Source organism: Calypte anna, chromosome 9, assembly GCF_003957555.1.
Source record: "Calypte anna isolate BGI_N300 chromosome 9, bCalAnn1_v1.p, whole genome shotgun sequence".
NCBI classification, from domain to species: domain Eukaryota; kingdom Metazoa; phylum Chordata; class Aves; order Apodiformes; family Trochilidae; genus Calypte; species Calypte anna.
This window is the reverse complement of record NC_044255.1, coordinates 22,623,159-22,649,828: the sequence shown is the minus strand read 5'-3', so window position 1 is coordinate 22,649,828 and position 26,670 is coordinate 22,623,159. Positions and strand designations below refer to the sequence as shown.

Below are 26,670 nucleotides of genomic sequence, written 5' to 3'. Positions count from 1 at the left end.
AGTTCCTATTCCAAGCTTTGGAGGTGAGGAGGGGGTGGATGGTCCCGGGGCATCAAAGCACATTCAAGAGGCAAAAAGGACACACAGAGAGAATGGTGGCATCTCCATCTCTATTAAATTAAATTATTTAGCCTTTTTTTTAATAAATTCAGTGTCAAAATAGAGTGTGAAGCAAGGCTCTAGGCTCTGGTTTCATCCCACATTGCTTCATCCTTCCAGAGATCTTGCCCTTGGGGGCAGCTTGCTGATTTTCTGAGGCCACTGCCCATGTGGATGAGAGGAATTTTACTTCAAGAGTAATTTTATAATTGGCTTTTTATTTATTTCTAAATGCTCACTAGGTAAGGACATCATTCCTCTTCCTTTGGGGTGTGATAGTGAAAGGAGTGGGGTGGGATGTGTGATGGAAAGATATTTATTTCCAAGGAAAAAGAGACAAAAAAGTCACTTTGTGTGTGTATGAGGTCTGAAAGTGCCACCTGAGCTATAAATCCTCTCCATTTGAATAGTCTGAAACTATTTGGGGAACAGGGAATTGTTTATTAGGCCATGCACTATGAGTAGAAAAATTCAATTTTCTGCTCTGAAGTTGTTTGGAAACATTTATTAATAAGGAAGATTGTTACCTGTGTCTGTCCTGAAGCAAGAAATCCTTTAAGGCAATCACTTAAAACAAGGTGATTGGGGGTTTTAGAACATTTTGAGGATGGCAAAAAAAATTCAGACCATGCCACAACTTTTAAGATGTTAACTTTTGATTTATCTTACTTTAAAAAATATGATTATTATTTGTGTATATAAAATTACAATTATTATTTGTGTAACCATTTGCTCTTTTGAGTTATGCTTTTTGGGGTGATTTGATGATACATTGGCAGGTATAAATATATATATATATATATATTTGCTGCAATGGAATATTCAAACTTTCCAGAGCTGTCTTTTTTGCAGCAAATCCTTCAGCTTTGTGCAGCAAGGCTGCTGCAACCCCAGATCAGCCACTTGGGCATCACCAGGGATCATCTGCAGCCTCAGAGGGAGGTGGGAAGAAGAGACAGGAGCAGGAATAAGCCTGAAAAAAAGTCCAGTTAAAGACTTGTGTCATTTTCTTTTTTGCTTGATTGGTTTTCCCTGCAGATTTTGGGAGCCCAGGGAAGAAAGGGAGCATCCTTGAGGGTGTCTGTCACTGCAGGGAGGGATCCAGGAGCACCAATGGAGGGGATGATTCCCACTGGGAGGGATCCATCACCTGGGTGACATCCCAGGACAGGTCCCTTTCCAAGGACCAGGAGGGAGATGTGTCCAGGAAGGTGACCATGGTGTAGGCTGGTCAAAGACAAGTTGACTTTTCAGATGGAATTCAGAATATATATAATTTTTTTCTTCTTTTTTTTTCTTTTTTTTTGGTGCAAAACTGACTTTAACGTAAAGCTTAATTTAAATGTAATTAATTTTCATTGCAAAACTTTAAATTTAATTAGTTTTTAAACTGTACAAACATGTTGCAACCCTCTGGTGGTGATGTTCAAACACAAAAGGACAAACAAAGTGACTGCAACCATCTCTCTGTAGGGAGGAAAAAAAAAAAAAAAAAAGAAATATTATCTCCCAGAATGACAAGGATTCTATTTTGATTTCTAGGGTGGTGCAGTTATGCAAGAGGAGCAGGAGAAATGGGACAAGGATAACAAGAAGGAGGTAGTTATCCAAGAGTTCAAAGGTAGGGAGCTGATCAAAAGTTAAACACAAGAAAAGGAATTATTCCATTCAAGTTAAAGTTAGGACGTTGTAACCTGGATAGATGTTTAGCATCAATTAAAACCCTTGCAAAAGGCTTTCATGCTGGCAGTGAGTTCTCAAAGTCAGGCAAACTTTGCTTTTTAGTGCTTGAAACCTTCTTTGGGGAGCAGGTGAGAGATTAGGCTCTGAGTGAAGGGTGGGATCTCTCAGGTCTCGGTTGAAAATGCTTCTGGTTACAAAAGGTGGAGGGGCAGAACAGATCAGATCTGGTTTGAATTGCAGTGTGGAGAGGTGCCACAGGAGTGCTGGGTTTTCCTAAAGGCAGAGATGGAAAAGGTAGAACCTAGAAAAGCATTTTCTCCAGCCTGACAGTGAGCAGCAAGCAGGGGCTGGGAGGGGAAATGAGAAAAGGAGGAGCTGAAGCTTAGCTGAGTTGTGAGAGGGGTTTTATTAAAGGAATCAGATGGAAAGGTGTAGAGGGAGCAAGTTATTCCTGGTATGAACAATAATCAACCATGTGTCCCTGCCTCCTGCAACCCAAAATGGTTGAACCCAGGGATTTTGGCAAGCAAGAAGTTAATCTGAGTTCTTGGTCATGGAGATGCTGAAGGAACAGATCAGATCTGGTTTAAATTGCAGTGTGGAGAGGTGCCACAGGAGTGCTGGGTTTTCTAAAGGCAGAGATGGACCCAGAAAAGCATTTTCTCCAGCCTGACAGTGAGCAGCAAGCAGGGGCTGGGAGGGGAAATGAGAAAAGGAGGAGCTGAAGGAGGGATTAGCTGAGTTGTGAAAGGGGTTTTATTAAAGGAATCAGATGGAAAGGTGTTGAGGGAGCAAATTCTGCCTGGTATGAACAAGAACCAAGCATCCTTCCCATGTGTCCCTGCCTCCTGCCACCCAAAATGGTTGAACCCAGGGATTCTGGCAAGCCAGAAATTAATCTGAGATCTTGGTCATGGAGATGCTGAAGGCACTGATGGGTAATCCCACCAAATCCAGCTGGGTTTCCTAACAGGACTGATCCTCCCACAACCATTTTTTTACTATTATTTTTTTTGTCTTTCTGTTGTTATCCAAATGTCCCAGCACAAATGATAGGAGAGGGATGTCAGGATGTTGTGAGGAATTGTGTAGATCAAATAGGAGACAACAGAGAGGAGGAAGAGATGCTGCAGCTGTTATTTGAATGAATGTACCCAGTTGTGCTGGCTTTTCAGAGGAAGTGACATTTCAGGTGGTGTTTATTAAATATATATCTGACAGTATAAATATTGTCCAGAGAGGCTGTTTATTTTCTTATGCATCTGTTAAAATAATAATAATAATTAAAAAAAGGTATAAAACACATTAGTGAAAGCAGCTGAGGAAAGGAAGGAAGCAAAATGGTTGGGCTTCAGAAAGGTATTTCTCCAAATTTCCATTTGCTGGCCTGGTGTCAGACATTGTCACCTCAAGTCACAGTGTGTCACTCTCCACTCCATTCATATTCATGAGAAAACAACACAAGCCATCCAAGTTCTGTCATTTTTAGGCAGCAGCTCTTCTGGATTCAAATCCATCAGATTGTTCTCCTCAGCTTTAGACTTTTACCCAAACAGCAGGAATAGGTACAAGGTTATTTTTTGAACCAGCTCTTTCCCAATGAATTGAGACCTGCAGGGACTCATCTAGAGCAGGTTCTTTGCTCTTCTCCATCCCCATTGTATTTTTCAGATGCAATTTATAGTAAATAATGCTATTAAAAACTATTTTTTTGCCATCTCACCCGAACATCTCTTTTCTTTGCCTTTTCTGTACTGAGTGCTCAATGCAAATTGCTTCAATTTTTTAAAAATAGCTGGGATATATTCATATCAGCTGCTTTATGGCCTGACCCTGAATATAGGCTTTATATCAGTGGGAGCAAATGGTGCAGTTTGTCCTCCTGCAAGGTCTCATGAGATTGTTAAAAGGGAACCACTGGTCAGAGAGCATTTCTAAATTGCTTGTTACAGAATAATGTCCATTATGACTCACACACATTAAAACTTCACCTCAATTACTCTGAATTTGAGAACAACCATATCATAAGTCAGAAAGCTTGATTTTACATAGCAGAACTCAAAATACTGATAGTTTAAAGAACGTGCCTGTATGGAGTGTGTGTAATTGTATACCCTTGGACGTGCACTGATTCATTACATGTGTGCAGCACATACCAGAGGTGTTTTAGAACACCTTTCCACGTAGGATAATTTATGTCCCATTGGATTAATTTTTAAAGTTTCAATTTGTCATCATGTGAAACTTCATAGCAGCTCTTATTGTACTACCTGCTTATTGCTCATGGCAGGGAAATCACCATCAGGCTTGGCTCCCTCCTCAGCACAAGATGAGCTTGGTATTTTTCAGAGCAAAGTACAAACTCTTCCATTACTGGTGTAGTTTCTTCTCAAGATTTCCTGATTTAGCTTTAAAAAAAGGCCAAAAAAGGTTGGGAAAGAATTAAGAAGCCCCCTTCCCAAAGGGGAGCTCCTTGTGCCTGAGCAGTGCAGACATTTGAAGCCCTCATCCCACCTGGATGTCACTGGATGTTCCCACCTGGAAATGCCACTTGCCTTTCCCAAGCCAGCCCACCCTCCTGCTGTGTTGCCAGATGTTGCCATCCAGTTGTTACTCTCAGCCTCCAAGGGAAAAAAATAATAATAAAAAAAATCTAATTAACTCTGTGTGTGTGTATGTGGCAGCTTCATTAGAAGCAGCAGAGCCCAGGGTGACATGGGTTTGCCTTTTACATCAGTGGAATGGTAATTTTAGGGCTCTCTTTAACACAAAACTGTCTGTTCCTCTCCAACAGAGCTAATCCAACCCCTGGAAGCCAAGGACTCCCTTGTGCCCTTTGGAATAAGGACAAGCATCATCTGGAAACCCTTTGGAGTCACCCTGAGGGCAGGTGTGAGCTGATCCATCCTCATTTCCATCCCACTCCAGTTACTGTTGGATGTCTGGTAAGTTGGTGCCATCAGGCATTTTTTTCTTGGTTTTTTTAGCTGTGAAGGAGCTTTTTCCCAAATGTTGTAGGTTCATGGAGGAATTTCTGAGCTAAGGGAGATCTTGTCTTGAGCAGCTCACTGCTGGTGGCCTTCAACATGAGACAGGAGGGAGGACAAGCACACAGCAGCAGAGTCCAAGGGGCAAATAAAAACAAAATCTAAGCATCCAGGCTACCTTTTAATCCATAAGAGTGGATCTTAGGAAGAATTTCTTTAGTATGAGGGTGCTGAGACTCTAGAACAGACAGAGGATGGGGTTGTCCCCTCCCTGGAAGTGTTCAAAGCCAGGTTGGATGAGGCTTTGAGCATCCTTGTCTGGATGAGAGGTGTCCCAGCCCATGGCAGGGAGGTTGGAGGAGGTGATCCCTAAGGTCCCTTCCAACCTCAATCATTCTATGAGACCCAGAAATATTTCTGAAATCAACTTTTTATGGAGCATGTAGCCAAAATCTGTAGCTTCTGTCTTCCCAGGTAGCTGGAACACCAGGTGTGATGCTGCAGGAATTAACCCTGCAGTCTGGAGACCTGGGCTCTGACCCCAAAATTATCCTGGAAACCACTGGTGTTTCATTGTCCTGTCCATGAGGTGTTTGAGTTAGAATCTGTTGAAGGGAAAAAAGTCCCCCCTCTGGTTATTGCAGGGCAAGTCTGTGATTTCCAGAGCTCATCACTGTTTGCTGGGGTACCCTGAAACCTGAAGGTTATTTTAAAAAGTCTTGGTAAAGAGGAATTCCCACTTATGAGTGATTAAAAATACACATATAGTTACACACACATATAGATGTGTCTATATATGCATATATTAAGTTTATATCTGTATATATAATGGATAATTGGGGGGGGGGGCTTATATGTAATATATTTCTGAATGCATTCATGTATCTAATGGTGTGTGTGCATATATCTAATTATATTAAATGCTCAAATTGATACCCATGTATAAATACATCATCTCAGGCAGACTTCAGCTCTACATGTGACACAAAGAACCCTGCAGTTTGTTATTATTATTGTCATTAAGGAGTGAGATTTCCCTCCAAGCAGGAGGAGATTTCCCTCCCACATCAGTGGGACCAAGGTGGACCCAGGAATGGGGACATCCTGCCTGATGTGGGGACATTCCAGACCTGGACATACCCAGGAGGGGGTTGTTTTCAATGCACCCTCCTCATTTCCAGCTGCCTCTTGGGTCTCTGACATTATTTATCTGCCCACCCCCACCTGCTGTTGGTAATGTCACTCTGGTATTTTAATACTAAGGAAAAAGTAGCTGGAAATTTTAATATACCCAACAAATTGGTGACTTTTCACAATTACTGTTTGCTTTGGATTTATTTGGTAGCAAAGCCCAGGACTGCAACCAATAAAGTTTGGAAAAAAAAAAGGATATTGAAAGCAGAACTTTATTGCTTTCAGGGAAGATAATCGTGCCTTCAGTGAGAATCTTCTGGTTCAGGGAGTTGCAGGAGCCAAACCTCTGGGTGTTGTTACTCTGTTTTATAACTAATTTCTTCTTTATATGTACTAGAAAGTAAAAATGCAAAGAGCAATGGTCAAAAAACCTCTTGTCCTCAAGACAAGTAGAGTGGTGGTTGCTGCTCACTTAATTCTCACTTCATTCTTAACCCTCCCACTGCAGCTGGAACATGGGTAGAGCTGACCCTCTCAAAACTGAGAGGACAGACCCAGAAGGTTCCTAAAAATTAATCCCCAAATAAAATGTAGAAGGAAAATAGAAGGCAAAATAGAGACAACAAGGTCTTGGAGGCTTTGGGCTGTACCTGGTGTTTCAGGTGGGCACAAAACATTAGGGTATAACATGAGGGGTAAGGCTGGGTCACCTGCACCACCCCTCTTCACAACATGGGCCATGGAATCACAGAATTATTAAGGTTGGAATTATTAATTTAATAATTAATCACAGAATTATTAAGGTTGGAAACTCTCTAAGATCATCAAGTCAAACCATCAACATGTCCTGGCATCCCCTTACTTGGGCAGCTGGGCATTGCTTGCTCAGGAGAAGCAGTTTTGTACCTTCAGACCAAAATACTTGTCAAAATGGTAACTTTAGTCCTAAACAATAATAATAAACATTATTAATTTACAGGGAAGGATCAATAAATGCAGCCTTATAATGACACTGATGAGCTCTGGGCTACTCACCTGTTTTCCTACACAATATTAAAGCAGAGAGAATCCTTTAAATGAATCTTAAATGCAGTCACTGGAGATCTCACCACTACCTCTGACAGCAGTTTATTCCCCTCAAATTTAATTGGAAACATGCTGGTTAGATCCTAAACTGCACTCTTGGGATCCAGAGTTTTTACCATGAATTACAGCAAACATGCACCAACATTTCCTTCAGGGAAATAAACACTCAGGGACCAGCATTCAGTAGTTAACCTTGAAACTTCAGGTTTAATTTTACAGTTTGCAATCAGAACACTGGGGAAGACAAATGGCTGGCTAAGGTCATACAAAAAAAAAAAAAACCACCCCCAAAACAAACAAAACAACACAAAACACCCCAAACAAAACACCTTTAAAAGAAAGTAGTACCCAGTGGGTTTAGATCAACAGCTTGAAACATCATTTAGTGTTAATCAGTAATCTGAAAACATTTATTTCTGCTTTGTCTGGCCTTAAATAGTAGTGACTTACATAACCATAATTAAAACTAAATTCAAAGTTAAATCTAGGCAGAATTCTGGCCCCCAAGCCATGTAGGTATTTTTTTTTCTTTACAAAACTTGGATGAAGTCAGACAGAAATTCTACTCTGAGAAAACACAGAGTTTTACATTCAGTTCTCAGTGCTTTACAGTTCAAAATACAGTTTGGGTTGGTTTGGTTTTTTTTTTTTTTTTTTTGTATCACATGGCAACCTTGTAGTTAGCCTTCAACAATACTGGAAACCTGACTGCTTTCTACACAGAATGGTTTAATAGGAACTGACTGTAACTAGGATGTTTTGGAGAGTAAAAAATATTCTAAAAGATAACAAAGAGGCAGTTAGAAAATTGAAAAATAGAAAGATAGTTGTGGAACAATGAGGAAATTCAGTAGGACAGCCCATGTTCCTTTGCAGTCATTTTTAGCTCCATGCCACGGTGTATTCTTGGCCTAATTCCAGTTGGAGGTTGTTGATTGTCAAGAGCTGTGGAAAAAAACCAAACCAGTTTGTTAACTTGCCCTGAAGATCCAGTGCTTTGTGTTCAATAGAAAATATGGTGATTACAAGAATTTATTGCTTTGCTTTCTGTGGTTTTTATCACTAAAACCAGTGTTTAACCAGCATAGATTTGGGATGGCTGCTGCTGAGGCTATGGTCCCTTTATTCAGAGGGCTTTTCATAACTGAGGTTCCTTTTATTTAAAAAAAATATATATGAAAAAGTAAATTGGAAAAGGCAGCACAACTTGGAGCTTATTGGAATTTAGCTGTGCATATGAATTGCCTTTTTTCCACCAAAAAAGTCATCTGTATGAAACACTTTTATTCTCTTTTGCGTTTTTAACTCATCACCTTTTCTTGTTATGCACAAAACTTCTGTAGTCCTGACTCTCCCTGAAAGAGAGGAACCCCTAAGTCTTGACAGAACACTGGATTTAAGGTATAAATGGTAAGATCCAAGTACCAGAGGAGGTTGGGCAGTCACCCTCTGCCAGCAACCCAGCAAGGCTGAACAGCTCAGCAGTTCTGGTTGGATTTGGAAGGTGCTCCATGGGAGTGCTGTGGTGAATGGCAATAAAATCATACACATTTATTGCAGCTGCTTTTAGGACTGTCTGGCAGTGCCCATGCAGATGGCAACCTGGTGCTTTGGAGTTGGTGGAAAGTGTGCTGCTAACTTTAAGAGTGGGTTTGGACTTCCTAAGAATGCAGTGCTGCAAAACGTACAGCTAAATGGGACATGGCAGAGGAAGAAACAGTGGTAGGCAAACAGGGCTGGGAAGTGAAACTGTTGTCAGACAAGACTGACAAGAACTGGGTCAAGTAGAATGGTGAAAATACTTCTAGTTGCCTTTCCTTCCTTCAGAGCTCACAGAGTTATTGGAAAGAGTAGAAACTCAAGCACAAAAGAAAATCCACCATTTTTCTTCCCACTCTCAGAGCTGGATCTTGACATGAATTCCTATTTTTAAAAGCTGTCCCACTTACTGCACAATCCATGCTGTAGATTAAACAGTGGATGACAGAGCCATTACCTGCCAGTAATGGTTCTTAGGGACCTTGCTGAAATCTATTTTAAATAGATTTAATAGATTGAATAGATTTTTAAATAGGATAAAGCAGCTGAGAGCTGACTCCCCAAAAGTTTAAAAGCACATTAGCCTGCCAATGGCATCTCACCTTCTTGCCACCGTCATAGATGAAGGTGTCAATTCTTGCAGTAATCTCCCCTTTCTGTGACACTATCACATTTGAAACGGGGTTGGGCTGCCCCAGGACTCTAATCTCAGTAAACTTCAAGTTGTTTGGATCAACGTAGCCATGGTGCAAAACCTTGATCTCTAAAACATTCTGAAAGGAAAAGGGGGAAAAAAAAATAAATATTAGAGGGTGCCTGTGCTCCTACTTGGAGCAAGGACACAGCTTATGCAACTTGAACAAGGAGGACCCTGAAGGTGAAAAATAGATTATGAACAATTTTAGGTTCCCACCCCAAATTCTTGCTGGGCAGAGGTGTTTTTCTGCAGCTGTAAGCCAGAGTCAAAGCCTTTTGTCCTTAAAGCTTCCTGCCTCACCAGCAAGGGCTGATTTTCCTGGCACAAACCTTGTGAACATGCTCCAGATGCTCTGTGTTGCCATGTGCTTTCACCTTATAGACATGGTTTATGAACTAAACTTGTGCTTCAGGATTAAATCAGAAATTACAGGGCTGTAAATGTGCCCCCTGTTCAACAATATGCAGGAATTGGTATCTTCAGAATCCTTCTGAAATTTGTTCTTAACACAGTTTAATTGCATTGTAATCTGTTTGATTAGGAGCACAAGTTAACATTAGGGTGGGAGATCCAGACATTAGGAAATCCCAAATTAAAATGCTGACAGTTAAATATAAATTAGGCATTATTCAGAAACTGTGAGGTAACACTACTTACCTTATTAACAGTAAATGAAGTTAGCAGATACACACCATCTTCATATGCATCTGTTAAAAAGAAAGGATAAAATAAAGTGTGTTAATTATTCACTTTAGGTAACACATTATCAAACCTGAAGCTCCAGAGCTGTGCCCATATACTATACACAGTTATATGGTATGGGTATACATCAAGTTCTCAGTTTCCAGAAGATGCATGCTTTTAGACATAAAATTTTTCCTTATATGACTGGGATTTTTTTACATTATAGAGTTTAGGTGCAAAAGAAGACAGTTGAAATTTAGTTGGGGATATTAGTTAAAGCTTCCCATATAATCTATGGTTGTGGTTCCTATGGGTTTCAGGACAAATCTTTGTTATATTAGGTCCAGAGCACAATTTCATTTCTACAGCATATTAGTTCTATAAATCATGGCCTTATGCTGTTTAAATCAGGAAAATTAATTTTATGCTATTAGTGCTAATCTCCAGGTTTAATTTGAGTCTTGGCCCTCTCCAGTCCATATCCTTCAGGGGTGTTTTTATCTGTTTCAGTCTGGGCTTCAAATATCTCCAAGGGGGGAAGCCCCACAGTTTCTGTGGGTAATCTGGTGCAGTGTTTGACCATCCTCACAGCCAAAAAAAAATTATTTTGTGAAACCAAGGAGTGCCATACGTACCAATCCGAACCCCATCATCCCAGTACAGCTTTCCTTCTGCCATAGAATTGTCCCCCAAAGCAACAGTGAGTCCCATTGGGTTTTTCCGACTATGGAAAAGAGAATAAAGTGTCCCCAGTTACCTCAGCTCATCACATTTCATATTTACCAAATATTTAGAATTTTCAAAGCAATGTTGATCAGCTGGTCTCCCATACCCTGTTTCCTCAGCCATTAAATTCAAAGGGAGAGCATTTGGAAGAAACCACAAAGAAAAATCAGCCCTAAATCTGGATGCAGCCTCTCTGAGGACTGGCAGTGTTTGTTTGTAATTGTGGAAAATTAAATATGAAATTTTCAGTGAATCTTACCTGTGGAAAGTTGTAGTGCTAGGTGTTTGCCAGGGAAGGATGTATCCTCCTCGGATATGCAGGTTGATGTGGTCCAAAGGAGCATCTAAAACTCTGTATTGTCCCCTGAAGCCAATGTCTTGTTCCTATTTAGGAAAAAATGAAAAAGTGAATTTCTCTCATTTTACAGGTTTGGGATTTTTTATAGAATTAAATGATCATTGGCTTTTGCTGGACAGAGAATTTGGAGTTGTTAATGCAGGAGTAACCACATAATGCTTTGGCAAGAAACTGAGATTCTGGATCTGTAGAAGATGGGTTTGACTCTAGGTGACAGGACCTGAACCAAAAGTAAGGTGAAATACAAATTTGGGGTTAATTCAGTGATTTTTGGTGCCTGCTCTTTCCCTTACCAAATCTTTCCTTAATTTCTGTGAAATTGTGGCCAACCTGGTTTATCTTTCTCCACTTCAGCATTTCTGACAAAGACATTCTATAGATCATTTGAAGGTTAAGAGAATCAGTAGAGATACTTTAAGTTAAAGGTATTATTTCACCTTTTAATACCCTAATTGTTTCATTATTATACAGGACTCAAGGAGGGGGTTTATCAGCTTTTGAATAGTTTACATTGCCAAAAAGTTTTACTGAATGGAAGTTTATAAGATGGGAGGGGGGAATCACACCTCACTACCACTCTCATGCTGCTGCTGTGAAGAAATTATGATTATTATGTATAAAATATAATTTACAAAAGAACTTACTGTGTGGTAATCATACCAGCGGGTATTGGGAATGTAAGCTCTCACTGTTACATCACCCTGCAATTAAACATTGGTGGTTTAGGTACTTTAAATCAAAATACAACGTTTAGATAAAGCAAATGTTCATATTTTCATAATGTACCTTGTACAGCACAGGGGTGATGAGCAGTGCAGGCCCCCAGAGGAACTGCTGATAGACATCCCAGGTATCTCTCTCTTGCACAAACCTGCAGATTCAGAGAATAATGATTAGATGCTGGATGCTGAACTTTTCTAAAAGCATTCATTCTTTCAGATATTTTTGTCACTAATTGAAGCTACTATTCCTAGTAGTTCTTCATCTTTACTATTAATAATTCACAGATCAGTTAGTGCCTGCTGAGAATGCAGAAATGAATGCAAGAGAAAGCCAAGCTATTAGTTTTCTTTTCTTGCTATTTCTTTGCATTTGCTTTTCAGTATTTTTAGATAACAAACCTCAGAATACCCACTGTGCTTGGCTAGCGTTAGCAATGGTAAGGCTGAGAATCACTTGATATTTTGAGCCTTTTTTTTTCTTGGAGAGTTGCTTTTGAAAAAACCAAGTTAATGCATGCAAACAACTTGGTGTTTCTCAGCCAACCCATGTGTGGAGGTACCAGACCTCATCATCTCATAGAGTTAAAGCTTTCACAAGTACAACATCTGGGGTTTTTTTATTCTACACTTGCCCAGGATCAGATGAAACTTTTTTTGTTGCTCACTCTTTAAGGAGTCACTGGTGAGCTTTGACATTTAAATATTACTCCTAGAAAAGCAAATTCTCAGTTTTGTGTTGTGAGACATGGAGAACTAGTGCTGCTTAAGTGCAACTTGACAGTGAAAACTCATTGCTTTCTTGCTCTTTTCTTTTTAAAAATAGAAATTTCTTTAACTGAGAGGAAACTTTATTGTTAGAGAGGTCATAACTACAGAAGTTTTAGTGAAAATTCCTGGTAAGAAGAGCAAGGGAATGGCACTTACTCATTGAGCAGGGGACGGGTGACAGTGCTGCCATGGGCATGGGCTTCATACATCAGGGTGTACAGGTAGGGTAAGAGTTTGTATCTTATATTCAGCACATGCCTGGAGATCTCCTCAAATGTTGAGTTCCATGAAACAGGATCTTGCCTCTGGAAAAAAAAAAAAAAAAGAGACTGTTGTGTCAAGCTGGGTTGGTTTGTTCCAAAACCCAAACCAACTCATAACCCAAAAAAGAAAGTGAATAAATTTGCTAATATTTACAAGTGACTTCACATACAATATCTCTTTTCTTCCATTTCTCTCCAAACTTAATAAAACCTGTTAGCATTAGCAATTGGCAACCATGCATCTCAATCAACAGATTGGCAAGACAAAGCTGAGGAAATTTCCCCACTGAGCTGGGGCACCTTCATTTAGTTCTTCTTCAGTTAAGGAGTAAATGGCACCAAACCAGGAGGTGTCACTGTCAGAACTTGGAGACCACTGGAAAAAAAAGTTTAATGCAAAGTGCCCCAAAGGTGAGAGCCATCCCAGGGTACAGAACTGGGTGGATAATTTCTTATCCCTCTTTTCTGCAGGGCAGCACTTGGGACTTGCTAAAGCACTTCCAGTCCTTGTTACCTGCACTGAACAAAACCTTGGGGCAAACTGGGTAAGACTGCAAGCAACAAGATAACCCTGACCCTGCATTTCTTTAAAAGTCCTGTGGAAAGGTGTGTCACTGGGAGATAAAGCACACAGGTTCTGAACAGGAGACTTTAAGCCATTAGATATATGCCATGGAAATCACTCTACTCTGAAGCTGTCATAGAATCATAGAATTGGCTGGGTTGGAAGGGACCTCAGAGATCATCAAGTCCAACCCTTGTACTTTAACTGGAACCCTTGTTCCTTTAACAGGAATAGTGCTGCTTCCATACTTTTTAAGTTTTTCCAGGTATCTTGTTTTGCAGCTTTCCACAATAGAGTCCTGAGCCAGCAGAGATCTGCACTGAGGCAATCATTTCCTTTACATTTAAAAGAAATACAATATCAGATGGTGGCAAATGTGCAAAGTAGAGTAATTGCCAAGTTTTACTCAGGAACCTTTCTGTCCTGTTCCATTTGCTCATGTCTTGTATAATTATGGACAATTAGGGCACCAAGGTCAGGTTTGTTCCTTTCAGTGCATTTGCCACACAAGTGTTCTGGTTCAGGCTGCCTCCTCTGGGGCCTTTACATAAAGTGTCACACAGGCAAAAATAGGTAGGAGTTTGATTCAATCAAAGCAAATGTAGCATGTGCTTCCTTCATGTGGTCCAAATCCCAGAGCAACCCCTCTGTGGGCATACAACCCCCCAGATCTGAAGGAGGCTTGCAGCAGCACAAGCCTATAAGTAAAGGTATTTCTTTTTATGCTTGCCAGACAAGTTCTTTTCTTGTCCAGCTTGCTTGGAATGTCCTTTTGTTTGAGGCAGGCCAGTTTGTGTGGTGCCATGGCTGGTCTCTACACATGTGGTGCAAAGGCCCAGCAGTTAATAATCATTAAAAAACAAACTGCATCTCACCCTTGTGTCATAGTCATTGTGGTTCCTTGAATATGTGTAAAATGCCCCCAGCTCCATCCAGCGGACACACAGCTCATACTCTGTGTCTTTGGCAAAGCCACAGATGTCAGCTCCTGTCTGAAAGTGTAAAAAGAATCTGATTGGAATACTGTACAATCCTTGTCCAGCATCAAGATAATGAAATTTAAAGTAATAACTCATTAGCTTACATAGGATATTCCAAAGAGGCTGAACTCCATTATACCTGAAAGGAAAAATAATTCAACATTACAAGCTGTTGGGTTTTTTTTTGTTTGTTTGTTTCCCTTATGGTCTGCTGATGGTTGCAAAGTTAATAAATATTGCAATGCTAAATGAGGGAAAATAAACCCAACCCAACAGAAACCCCACAGTTTCTCTAATTTATCAGGTTCTGGTGCTACAGCAAGAGATGGGAGCTGGTTGGTCAGGAGCAAACAAAGAAATGGGTAGCAGGACACCTTATAGTGACCTCCCAGTAGATGAAAGAGCCTACAGGGAAGCTGGGGGGGGGATTTTCACCAGAGAGGGCAGTGATAGGACAAGGGGTCATGGTTTTCAACTGAAAGAGGGCAGATTTAGGTTTGAAATTAGAAAGAAATTCTTCACCATGATGGTAGTAAGATACTGGAATAGGATGCCTATGGAGGCTGGTGATGCCCCTTCCCTGGAATGTTGAAGGTCAGGTTGGATGAAGCCTTGGGCAACCTGGGCTGGTGGGAGGTGTCCCTGCCCATGCCCATGGATCTTGATGACCTTTAAGGTCCCTTTCATCCCAAACAATTCTATGATTCTATGACAAAAGGCACAAAGTTGGCTGGTCCCAAAAGGATAAAAGAGCTTCCAGCAACTCATGCAGAAGTAAAAAAAAAAGAATAATTGACCACAAGTGCTGATTGCTGACCTAAAGGGCTTATTCCAGCTAACCCACAGGACTAATTAAAGCAAGTAGATGTAGGGAAGAAGCAAGGGGAAGAATGAGCTGCAGACAGCAAATGGAATAAAGATAATTTTCCTTCTACATACCAATGACAGACTTCCATATCTGATCCCAAGCTGCTGAGTTATCCCCAAGCCAGTGTCCTGCCCACCTCCCACTAGAGGGATAGGTGGAACGGGTGAGAACGAACCCACGCTCCTTGGTGGCACTCTGCAAACCACTGCCATTGGAAATAGACAAAAAAAAAAACAAATTACATGAGAAATAATTTAAAAGATTCTCTTTGAAAATAAACAAAGGGCTTATATTTTCACAAAAGGTAGGATTTTCGTGTGCCTGGATCCAGATGTGCTCAGGTCACTGCTATTCACATGGACTCAAAGCCACGGCCGGCTGGAAAGAGAAGGGGCCAAACAAGGAGGTGCTAAAATACAGATAAAATCTGTAAAAAAAGAAATCTTTTTAACCTTTTTTAAATCTTTAGAAATATAAAATACAGATTTTAGAAATCTAAAATACAGATTTCCACCTCAGGCAAAAGTGTGTGGGGAAAAAACCCACAAATGTAGCCCTACTTGTACATTTCCTAAGGGTGTGGCACACAGGGAAAAATATGTAGGAGTCTGATCCAAGGATCCAAGCATCTTGCCCTGTTGCATGTGCTGTTGGGCTTTGCTGTGTGCCTGGTGTGGATGCATTGCTGCTCTGCTTTCTTGTCAGAATTCCTTTGCAGCCTTGCAGATGTACCAGGAATCATGACAACAAAATGTAGCCATGCTACTAGTGAGCAAGCTAACCCAATTAAATCACACTGCTAACCAACTGCTTCAACAAGGCACTATTTACTTATTTCTCCCCAGGATTTGCAGCTTTAGTGACACTATAATTACAGTAAAAACCACACAAGTCACTTAAATTGCCAGAGTAATTAAACTCGACTAATGTGCTGTAATTATTTCTTCCAAGACAAACTAATTTTTTCTAATATCTTTAATTTCCAATGTAAAGGTTGTGTGGAGAAGTGCTCCAGGATGAGCAGGGCCTGAGTGGTTTGCTGACTGGAGATGCCATCTCTCTGCTTCAGAACTGAGCCACAGCTGTGTCCATGAAAAGCACAGACCCAGTTTTGGGCTCAAAGCCCAGATTTCCCTCCAGTTACTACATTCACTGGGGTTCTGGTTTCCAAGTCTATGCAAAAGCCCTATTAACTAGGCAGTAGCATGAAGCTCCTTCTTTCTAATTGATGGAAAACCAAAATTACATCAAATTATGTAAAGAAAATTATGTTCCCTTTTAAGTTAACCACCCTGGTGAGTTTTACATGCAAACAGTGTTCTTCTTAAAGTGAAATACTATTACAACATGTCTTCAGTTGCATTGTGTCTGCTCAGGGCAGTGATTTTGAAGCTGCTAAACTCAGACTTGTCCTGCAGGTGTAAACATGTTTAAATGGGTGGGTTGGGTTTGGGTTTTTTTCCTATTGCAGAAGGTATTTCTCACAGTGGAGAAATACCTCTTACCCTGGAGGCAGAGCTGCAGCTCAGCCCTGTGAAGCCCCACCTCACCTTCTCCTGCTCATCCTCTCCTTCAGCTCACCACAGGTGAGATCCCAGTGCTGACTCAGCAGAAATGTCACTGAAATTGTACCCACAGCAAGAGGGAGAGCTCTGGTGATCAAACTTCTGATATCTAACTCCACTGACTCGAAGGATCAAAGATAATAGGATGAAAGAATGATTTCTCAGGCTTGTTAAATAAACTGATGAAAGATTTTTGGCCATCAGACACAGAATAGTGATTTGGATCCTAGTTTGGAGAGGAGGGAGTATGGAAACATCACTTACTCCAAGGTAGGTTTTGTTTGGGACCATCCATAAAGGCTGTGGACATCAAAGTGTCTGACTGGAGTACCATCTGAAAGATACTGCTGACCTTCCATGCATGGAGTTTTAAAACTTAATCCTTCTGACCTGTATCCCAAAGCTAGTGGAAAAGGAACAAAAACATTTATTTTTATTTATTAATGAACATTCAATAATGATCTTAGTTACTTTTTTGTTTTAATTTTCATAATCTTGTTGGCATTCTTTGGCATGTTTATTGCAAACTATTTATTTATATTCATAAGAAATAGCAATTTAAAATGGAATATTCCTGTGCTGGCATCTGGGTCTGTAAGTACACTAATAAAACTCAGTTACAGGTGCTCTTTCTGAAGAGTAAACAGAGTATATATAAATTCAGAAAATACTTCAGATCTTTTTAAACCCTGTCACATCATCCATATAAATATATCAAGGATTTGATTGTACAGACATGGCAATGAGAGAAGACAGAAGGATATTTTCTACAGCTCTTAATTGATTGCATTATTCATCTGAGTAAACTGCAAAACAGAGAACTACACCCTCTACCATGCCTGAAGCAAAGCACCTAGATATGAAACAGGCATCAAAAGCCATATGCAGGAAAGTAGCTGAAAATAATAACATCATTTATAAAAACTGCCATGCAGTTATTGCTCTGAAACCAGTGAGGTTGGAATTTGCCCATAATCACAGCAGAAAAAGGGCCACTTGAAGTTAGGAGTTTTGGTTTTCTGTACTGAACTTCTACTGACTTCATACCACGTAGACCATATAAGAAATTTCTTAGTAACCCAAATGACCCAAATGGCCCAAAAATGTTTTGGGGAGTGCCCAGACTCACCAGGCATATATGGTGGTGAATTTAGGATATCATTTCTACAGCCATCAAGGGCACCATTCACAAGAGCTGCCGGTTCATTCATGTCCTAAAAACACAGAACAAAACTTGGTATTATTTGCTTTCAACCAACAAACCACACTGAATGATAAACCAAGAGCAAGCAGCCTCATAGATGTCCTCAGGAGCCCTGGCATCTCTAGCCTTGCTCTGCTGTTTCGTGGTTTTCTTGACCCATACACAAATTGTTTTCAGGGAAGAACAAGGAGCTTTGGGTCTTGTGCCCCCCTTTGTCACAGCAGAGGGAAAAAAAAAAAAGATAAAATTTAGAAGTAAAGTGGGGCCTTTGGCTGGGGGCTTGAGTTCTACCTGGTACCCTGCTTGCTTTCCCCTCAGCCTAATTTTTAATGTAAATTTGTGGCAATTTAATGGCAGATTCCCTCTGAGCTTCACCCAAGGCACCTATGCTGTGAAGCTTTAAGCTCTCTGCTAGTGTCTGCAGGGAAAAAAAAGTAATCCAGGAATCAAATGAATTTTCACACTTACAATCCACAGGCCATCAAACTTGAGGATTTTGTAGTAGTCCAGGATTTCTCTCTTCCACCAGTTAATCGTGGAATTGCGCAAGAAGTCTGGGAAAGCTGTGTGTGCCCCGTAGAGCTGGAGAAAGGGAGGAAAACAAAACAATTGGAGGATTGATGCAGCCTCGTTGCTAAAATGTTGGAATTAATTTGAAAAAAAATTAAATATTATTCTTTTTTTTTTTTTTTTTTGGCTCTTCTATGTAGGCTAGCCAGTTTCTCCACTTTGTATCAAGTATTTTGCTGCTCTTTTCTGTAATTCACGTGCTGCTCTGTCTATATTTCAGTCCATCACCAAACCAAATCAGCATTTACCTTTATTTGGGTATGCAGAGGCAGGGACTCGTTGATTTCTACGTTGGGTAGGAAGGGCCAGACCTAAAAGGAGGAAAAATATTTTTAAAATAATCAGAGCACCCTTAATATAAAGGGATCCTCACCAACAGACAAATACACCCGTTGTTCCCTGATACCTATGTGAATGATAGAACAAACTTTATTCAGTGTGTCATTTCCAGCTATAAACAGACATGTGGCTCCCAGGGATACAGAGAGCCTCAACTCTCATCATCTTTTTAAAAACAGTACCTTGGTATAAATGATCTCATTTGAATTGGGCCTTTTGATGAAGACATCATCTTGCACACCTCTGTCGAAGGAGGCGTATACACTTTCATTCCCAGAGATGCCTGGATCCTACAATGAAAAGCAATCCACTTTCACCCTTCTGCTCAAAAGAAATTGTCAAATATCTACTGCAGTCTGAAATATATTGAAAAGTAAAAAAAAAAAGAAACAAAAAACAAGATTCCAAACTGACCAGGATAATGACGAATCTCATTCCTTCTTTTTTTATATCATCCACCAGAGCTGGAAGTCCAGCAAACTTGTCGCTGAGGGTGAAGTCCATTTGCCTGTTCATATAGTCAATATCTACATACTGGACATCCTGCAGTTCACAAAAACATTCCATGTCAAATGAATCTATTATTTTTCTTTTTTTCCCAAATATATATTCATTGAAAATAATTGAACTACTGAACTTTTGGCCTGTAAAACTGGAAGCATCTAATCTTTAAGCTAAAGCTATTAAATGAATATTACACAGCATATCAGCAAGTCCAACACAAAATAAACCTTTCACTACTGCATCTAGTCTGAAGGTAGAAATAAATGCCTGACAGAGAAAAAAAAGTGTGCTTACACAGAAACTGCACATATGTTGCTAATCTGTAAGGGAACAGCTGTTCTGTATTGAAAACATGACACTAATTACATCCAAAATTGAGTGTCATTTCATTTACAGTATGATTTTGTTAAATTTATGTGCTGTTCCAACTTCCCCAACAGCAACCTGTGCCAAGTCGTAGCTGACTTGACACAGAGTGATGTACCATTAAAATATGATGCTGCTTATTTTCTTTCCTGTTTTTTTTTTTCTCTGGTTCTTTGGAATGAATAAGGAAAATAAAGCAGCTTAAAGGCTACATTTAACTTGGCCCAGAGCATGCAGAGATGTTCAGCTCAGGCACAGAGTCGGCTCCTCTACTAGGTGTTTGGTTGGTTTTTTTTCAGTTGAGTTTGGTTTGGTGTTAAAAGGGTTTTAGTTAAGACTATGAAGCCAAAAGCTGAGGCATGAGCTCTACTGTTAACTGCTACTAGCTTACATGGGGAATCTTGGCTTTTCTCATCTCCTCCACAATCTGGCGAACGTCCGAGTCATTTTCGTATCCAAAGCGACACAAATGGAATCCCAGAGCCCAGTAGGGCTGCATGACTGGTCGTCCAATCAGCTAAAAATAATCAAGAAGATTTGTGGTGAGGAGGTGCAAAGAAAAAAACAACCCAACCAACCAAAAACCAGCATGAGTTTGGAATGGGGTGAGGATCCTACTGCAGTGTACTCCTGGACAACAAGTTCTGGTGTTGGGCCCAAAACCATGTAGAAGTCAAGAATGCCACCGATGGTGCGGTACGTCAGGGCAGGGGTTGGCTGGAAGGTCACATCTGGAAGTGGAAGAGGTGAAATGAGACAAGGAGGCTGGGGTTGACCACCATTGCAAACCACTGACACAAGAAAATAAAAGAAGTGAAGGTTTTCTTACCCATTGCATTGCTGTTAAGCAGGAGAACTCCATGGGCATTGCCATCTTCTTCAAGAGCCATGTAGAATGGCTGGTGACCATAGATATTCTTTTTGTACTGCAAACAAAATAAACTCCATTTAACTAGGGACACATCACAAGCATTCACTTCTTTACCTGTATCAATAAATCTATTAAAAGACAAGACTCAGATTGACCAAACATGCAAAAACAGATTACAAAATTCTACACTTAAACTGTACACACCTACAAACCACTTTGAACTTCACATTTTGAGTCATTCTTGTTCAGACTGACCAGGCAGGAAGGTGTTACTGCCTTTAAAACCTGCCCATGAAAAAAATATTTCCCCAGGACAAAACTTGCCCTTTTTTTCAAACTGTAGCAGGTGTCTCTATGACCAGGAAAATGGTGGAGAACTTGTGTTATCTTGCTCAAAAGTACATTGAAACCTGAGCTGGAAATTAGAGCTATTTATTAACCACCAGTGTTTCACTGGTCCTTCCCTATGAACTGCAAACATTGTGCTGTCTTGTAGGAAATGATACAAATGTACCCATAGACATCAGATTCCTGATTTACATCTAAGTACTAATTTACTCCCAGGAGGAGTTGTCTTGACTTAGATCTGGCTTTCAGAGTAGTTAGATGAGAAGGAGGAATGTGCTGTTACTTCTAAGCCATTTGTTGTCTTCTGAGATCTTACTCGGGGCCTGATCTCTACACTTGGGTCTTGCTGGTCACCAAGAGTAGGTTTAAAGAAAACCATTGCCATCAAGACACCATCTAAATTACAAGCCATGATAAATATAATCACCAGAACACATCACCTGGGATTTAAAGCCTTGCTGGACACCTCCTGACATTGGGAGGTCTAAAAGTTACATTTTCTGGTACTTACACCAGGGAAGTCATCCCTTGTGAACATTCCCCAGGTGTGCCAGCTCATGTTACGTCGGAACATGGTGTGCTCAGTCTCTCCAAACCCATAAATATACTGGGATGCCAAGAGGGTAGAAATCTGGATGAACATGTCACTGAATGTGAAGGTGGGCAGTGCTGAATCCCAGCTGAAATGAATAAAAATAAAACCCAGAGTCACCTACAGACAGACATGGCAGACATTTGCTTTTATATTATTTTTTTTTTAGGCTACTCTTTTAGTCAGAAAATCTCCCTCTTCAGTAAAGGTGGAGTAAAACTGCTATGGTATCAAGAAAACTCAGAGCACCTGAATGGGGATTGAATCACAGTTTAGAGACACAAAGTCCTCTCTGTCACTGAGTTATATATTATACACAGCCTTTGTGCATGGCAAATTGCATCCTATATTAACAACTTAGGTAGAAAATATTTTCCAGGACAGCAAGGTTATATTTTCCTCCTGGACTGATCCTTGTTTCCAGCTAACAGGAATTTTTGTGGAGATTACACTGCAACTGGATTCATAGGTTTCATTTGTTGTAACCCAGCATCTTAACAGTTGGAAACCAAACTGCATGCTGGTGATGCTGGGCCAAAGAATTCCAACCTTGTAGGAGGCTGAATTGCAATTGGAGTGCTCACTCTGGTTGGCACAAGGGAATTCAGCTTGCAACTAGGTTTTGAGTACTTTAAGAAGTTACGAAGGAATGTTTTAATTTTAAAAAGAACACATGCAATTGCTAACATCATTGTGCTCAGTTTTCTAGCCCTTGACTTGAGCTTAATAAGGGAAAGAAATGAAGCTCTTGTCAGGTGTATTGGCTGTCACGTTACCAAAATCCATCTGCAAATAAGTTGAAACACTATTTTTAAACTTTTATCTTTTTTTTGTTTTCCTAATCATTCCTAATCATTCCATTACCAGATTCAAGCCAAATGGTCAGTCCTTAACGATCTGTGCTGTGGTCACCCAAGGAAAATGTTAAGAGGTGTAGAAAAGCGTTGTGCCTCTCAGAGCTTTGGAAACTGCACAAGAAACTGAGGAAACTTCAGGAATTTCCTATGCTCTGCACTTCAGCATGTGGTAGAGGATTTTTTGCAAGTGTCAGACTATCAAATGACAGAGGAGAAACCTCAGATAATGACAAGGAAAACCAAAATATTTCTCAGGACACCTTCTCTACCCTGCTCCCCTTGGCTGGTGCTCTCAAACAAGGTGACGGTGAAGCCATCTCTGCTGGTTTCAGCAGAGAAGCATGTGGGAAGGATCTGAATTGGCTTGAAAAATGCTGACAAAACCCAAGTAAAATAAAATCAAGTTGATTGTGTCTTACATGATTGTTCCTGTGCTTCTGCGCCGAATCTGAATGCCAAAGGGTTTTTGCTGTACAGACACATCATAGAGCCGGTCCTTGTCTGTGCTGGATGGGGAGCTGGGGAGATCTAGTGGTACAGGAACCTCATATCGTGCATTTTGGTAATCATAAATCTGAAATAAAAGTCAGTTCTTTTCATTTAACTATTTTTTTTTTTTAAATATTACCTATAGTGAAAGAAACTGGAATGAGTTAAAATGAATACAAAAAAATTGCTGGAAAGGTTGGCTGAGAAGTGTTTTCTTTCAATACATATCCTCTAACCAACTCTGGCACAGGTTTTAATTTTTGGGGGGGAAAAAACCAAAACTCCCAACCTTAAAGATTTATTTTAGATCAGTAATGATTTGTCTAATCACTTATATCCATGAATTTTAAGCCCATACCTATATTTAAAATAGAGGTATATTTAAAATAGAGGTGTATATAAACATTAGTATGGTAAATACTTTTCTGATTAATCTTTCAGCCAGTTTAAGAGCTTCAAAGCTGGCTGAAGGCATCACACAGTTCAGTATTATTAAAGGCACAGTAATTATAGGCTAAACAACAGAGTATTTAAAACTGCAAGAACTAGACTGATTAATGCTAAACTGTACAGTTGTGATCATGCTTATAGATAAATTGAGTGGTATAATAATAAAACTACACACTGGTGTACTAATAAAATGTCCCACAGTTTCTGGTTGGCATTACAGATATACAGCTGGAGCCCTCAACACAGAAAGGACATGGACCTAGTGGAGCAGGTCCAGAGAAGGGCCACAGAAATGATCAGGGGGATGGAATATCCCTGCTACCAGGACAGGTTGAGGGGGCTGGGGTTGTTCAGCCTGGGGAAGGCTGCAGGGAGACCTAATAGAAACCTTATAGTATCTAAAGAGAACCTATAGGAAGGCTGGAGGGGTATGTTTGCAAGGGGCTGGAGGGATAGGATGAGGGGCAATGGCTTTAGATTGGATGTTAGGAACAAGTTCTCTACCATGAGGGTCTCAGGTTGCCCAGAGAGGTGGTTGAAGCCTCATCCCTGGAGATATTCAAGGTGAGTCTTGAGAAGGCTCTGAGCAACCTGATCAGGGTGAGGGTGGACCTGCACTGAATGACCTTTAGAGGTCCCTTCTGACCCAGGTTGTTCTGCAATTCTACTTTTGATTAATTAATTTAATTGCATAACCAATTACAGAATTGTAGAATGAAAGAAGATACGAGCTGGCAGTAACGACTGCTTGGTTGGAAGGAGAAATGTCAAAGGTCTGTGCAACATAAAAATGCCTCCAAAAGAGCCCTTATAATTGTCAAAAATGCCTGTTTTTAATTCTGGAATGACATTACCTTAAATTGCAGCATGTTGTTGAGATGATAAATCACCTCCAGGCGCAGTGTGCCAATGGGTGTGGTGTAATTGTCAGTAGCTCTGACCTTGCTTCTATCTAAGATGAGGTTGGCTGCCAAACCTGAGGAAGTGTATTCTACACTCTCCACTGAGTAAGGATTGACAGAGCTGTAGTAGCAGGGTGGAATTTCCAAGTCTGATGTGACAGGCTGCAAACAGAAAGAAGTTACAGGTTAGTGAGCTGCCCTGGCCTCTTGGACCTTTTGTTAGTTATTAGCATGGATTCCAAAGCTCCCATTTGCATCTGGTGTCTGCCAACTGGAGAATTCAGGGAAGGACTTAATGAGAACAATAATGGAGCAATACAGAACCCCCTGATCTCTGCAGTAAATTGGGTATAAGCAAACAATGCAGTCAAGGCCATACAAATAATTCAGATAGGACATTGAAGCCTTGTACAATGGAGGGGGAATTAATTTCCCTCTATCTGAGGTCTTCTGCTCAATCCCACCACATGGCATAGTCTTGGAATGTTGGAATTCCTCAAGTTTCTTCCCTTTTAATCCCACTGGTCACACAAGAGGATGAACCCAAAGCCCAGTGCATATTCAGGTAACATCAGAGAAGATCTTTGCATTGGCTTTATTGAAATTAATTGAATTTATTTATCTCAAGCCTATTCTCTTTTTTCATAGCTGTATTTTTCCATCTTTCCTAAAACACCATTCTTCCTCTATTTCTGCTATGCTTGAGAAAAACTTTGCCAGCTACCTTAATTTTTGTGAAATAAATAAAATCTGCCAGTGCAAGCCAACTGATGTCTATGGCCCCATTTTATTTAAATCTGACCTATTTCCCAGGCTACTTTTCCCACTGTAACAAACTAAAAAGAGAAAGCTATGATTCTGAAAACATTTCTGTCACATTAGCTTAGAGAAATAATTTTTGCTTACTTCCCAGACACAGCCAAGTTGTTCACATTTTTCTCTTGTTGCATTGAGACTGGGGTAACAATCAAACCTTCCATTGACACTTGCTTGTTGTGTCCATCTTATTGTGTAGGATTTTCCCAGTTCAAGTGCAAGTCCTTTTATGTGGGCAACCTGTAAGTATTAAACAAGAAAACAGTTATTTTAAAAATAAATTTCCTTCTGTCAGCAGAGGTGCTGATTCTCAAGGAAAATACCTGTTGGGATGTGACAGCTCACAAAAAACCAGTCCTGTAACATTTGACATAGTCAAATACAAACCCAAGTGATATTCTAGCAGATAAAATCTGAAAAATAATCTAAAAAACCCATGAATCAATCTTAAAGCTTCCTTGGAAGCAAATAGGAATAAAGAGAAGGGCACAGGTCCTTCACGTTTTAAAATATGAATACAAGAGGTGAGGAAAATATAAAATAAGATAATTTTGATTTAGTATCAGAGGTAACAAGCAGTTCAAGTGCTTGTAATGATTAAAACCAGTGTAAAATACAAGTTCAAAGCAAAGTCAGCACTGTGCTTAGTGTGGGAAAGCACTTTTCATGAAATCTTCCCACTATCAGCAGCACATTTGCTTGTTTTGCACAAAAATACACTGAGGTGCTGCTTTCCTGAATTCATCCTGTGAAAACCTGGATGAAGTGATAAAGGAAGTTTTAAACAGTGGGCTCAGATTTGTTTAAAAAAAAAAAAAAAAAAAAAAAAAAAAGAGTGGGAAAATATTCATCTAAATCACAAATATTTTGAATCCTCCTTGATTGCAAAACAAAATCACAAAGCTATTCCTCCAGGTAGTAATTTCAATTTTGCAACATGAAGAACTGCAAAACCAAAGGTGCTGAGAGCAAAACTTAGATGTAATTTCTGTGCAGCTGAGTTGGATGCAATTGTCTTTTTGCCCTGCATCAAAATCCAGGGTGTGTTTTTTAGAAGTGCCATTGAGTACTGACTTCAGCAGGACAGAAAATAAAGGTGATGCAATTCCAAAAATGTTTACTTCCCATTTTCCTGGGTTTTTTCTTTTATTTTTTTACCTTTCGGACAGCATCATAGCTGATAGTGACTGGATGGTTTTCCTCAACATTGTTCTGAGACACAGTGACTCTCTGTATTTCCTGGAGTGCTCCCAAAATCTTGATTTCTTCAAATTTCAGTTGGTTTGGATCAGCATAATTGCTGTTTACAGCATTCATTTGTAGAACATTCTGAAAAAAATAACAAAGTAATCACATTCTTATAAAAATATCTGCCAAAAATCCTCTGGATTAAAAACTTTAAAAAGAAATCAGATCATAATGCTGGAGCATGAAGTAAGCCAATACCTTTTCTATAACATATTAATTATTGCCCTGGTTGTTGTCACAATTATGCTTTTCTAACATATGTATAATACCCTTCATACTTATGTTTCCTTTTTTTTTTTTTCCCTTTGGAAATAAGACAAGACTGACAAGTGTCTGCTACACTAAAAGTGAAGGTTATATATTTATTTTTGATGATAAGAAAAAACCAGT

At 39.9% G+C, this 26,670-nt stretch overlaps 1 protein-coding gene across 1 annotated transcript in view; it reads right to left on the bottom strand.

Moving 5' to 3' along the window:
• Positions 1-7,759: 7,759 nt before the first annotated feature.
• SI (sucrase-isomaltase) overlaps positions 7,760-26,670 on the bottom strand; it is a 46,507-nt gene continuing 27,596 nt past the window's right edge. The window contains exons 24-48 of the mRNA XM_030455992.1: positions 26,191-26,361; positions 25,123-25,272; positions 24,169-24,378; positions 22,795-22,949; positions 21,438-21,606; positions 20,537-20,633; positions 20,326-20,438; positions 20,099-20,224; positions 19,252-19,380; positions 19,020-19,127; positions 18,747-18,809; positions 18,397-18,510; positions 17,854-17,938; positions 16,989-17,127; positions 15,231-15,364; positions 14,396-14,430; positions 14,187-14,303; positions 12,640-12,788; positions 11,780-11,864; positions 11,638-11,694; positions 10,895-11,019; positions 10,545-10,633; positions 9,883-9,932; positions 9,131-9,301; positions 7,760-7,934 (exon numbers count right to left, since the gene is read on the bottom strand). Coding sequence (XP_030311852.1) covers positions 7,872-7,934; positions 9,131-9,301; positions 9,883-9,932; positions 10,545-10,633; positions 10,895-11,019; positions 11,638-11,694; positions 11,780-11,864; positions 12,640-12,788; positions 14,187-14,303; positions 14,396-14,430; positions 15,231-15,364; positions 16,989-17,127; positions 17,854-17,938; positions 18,397-18,510; positions 18,747-18,809; positions 19,020-19,127; positions 19,252-19,380; positions 20,099-20,224; positions 20,326-20,438; positions 20,537-20,633; positions 21,438-21,606; positions 22,795-22,949; positions 24,169-24,378; positions 25,123-25,272; positions 26,191-26,361 — 2,904 coding nt within the window. The 3' untranslated portion in view covers positions 7,760-7,871. The remainder of the gene's footprint in view (positions 7,935-9,130; positions 9,302-9,882; positions 9,933-10,544; positions 10,634-10,894; positions 11,020-11,637; positions 11,695-11,779; positions 11,865-12,639; positions 12,789-14,186; positions 14,304-14,395; positions 14,431-15,230; positions 15,365-16,988; positions 17,128-17,853; positions 17,939-18,396; positions 18,511-18,746; positions 18,810-19,019; positions 19,128-19,251; positions 19,381-20,098; positions 20,225-20,325; positions 20,439-20,536; positions 20,634-21,437; positions 21,607-22,794; positions 22,950-24,168; positions 24,379-25,122; positions 25,273-26,190; positions 26,362-26,670) is intronic.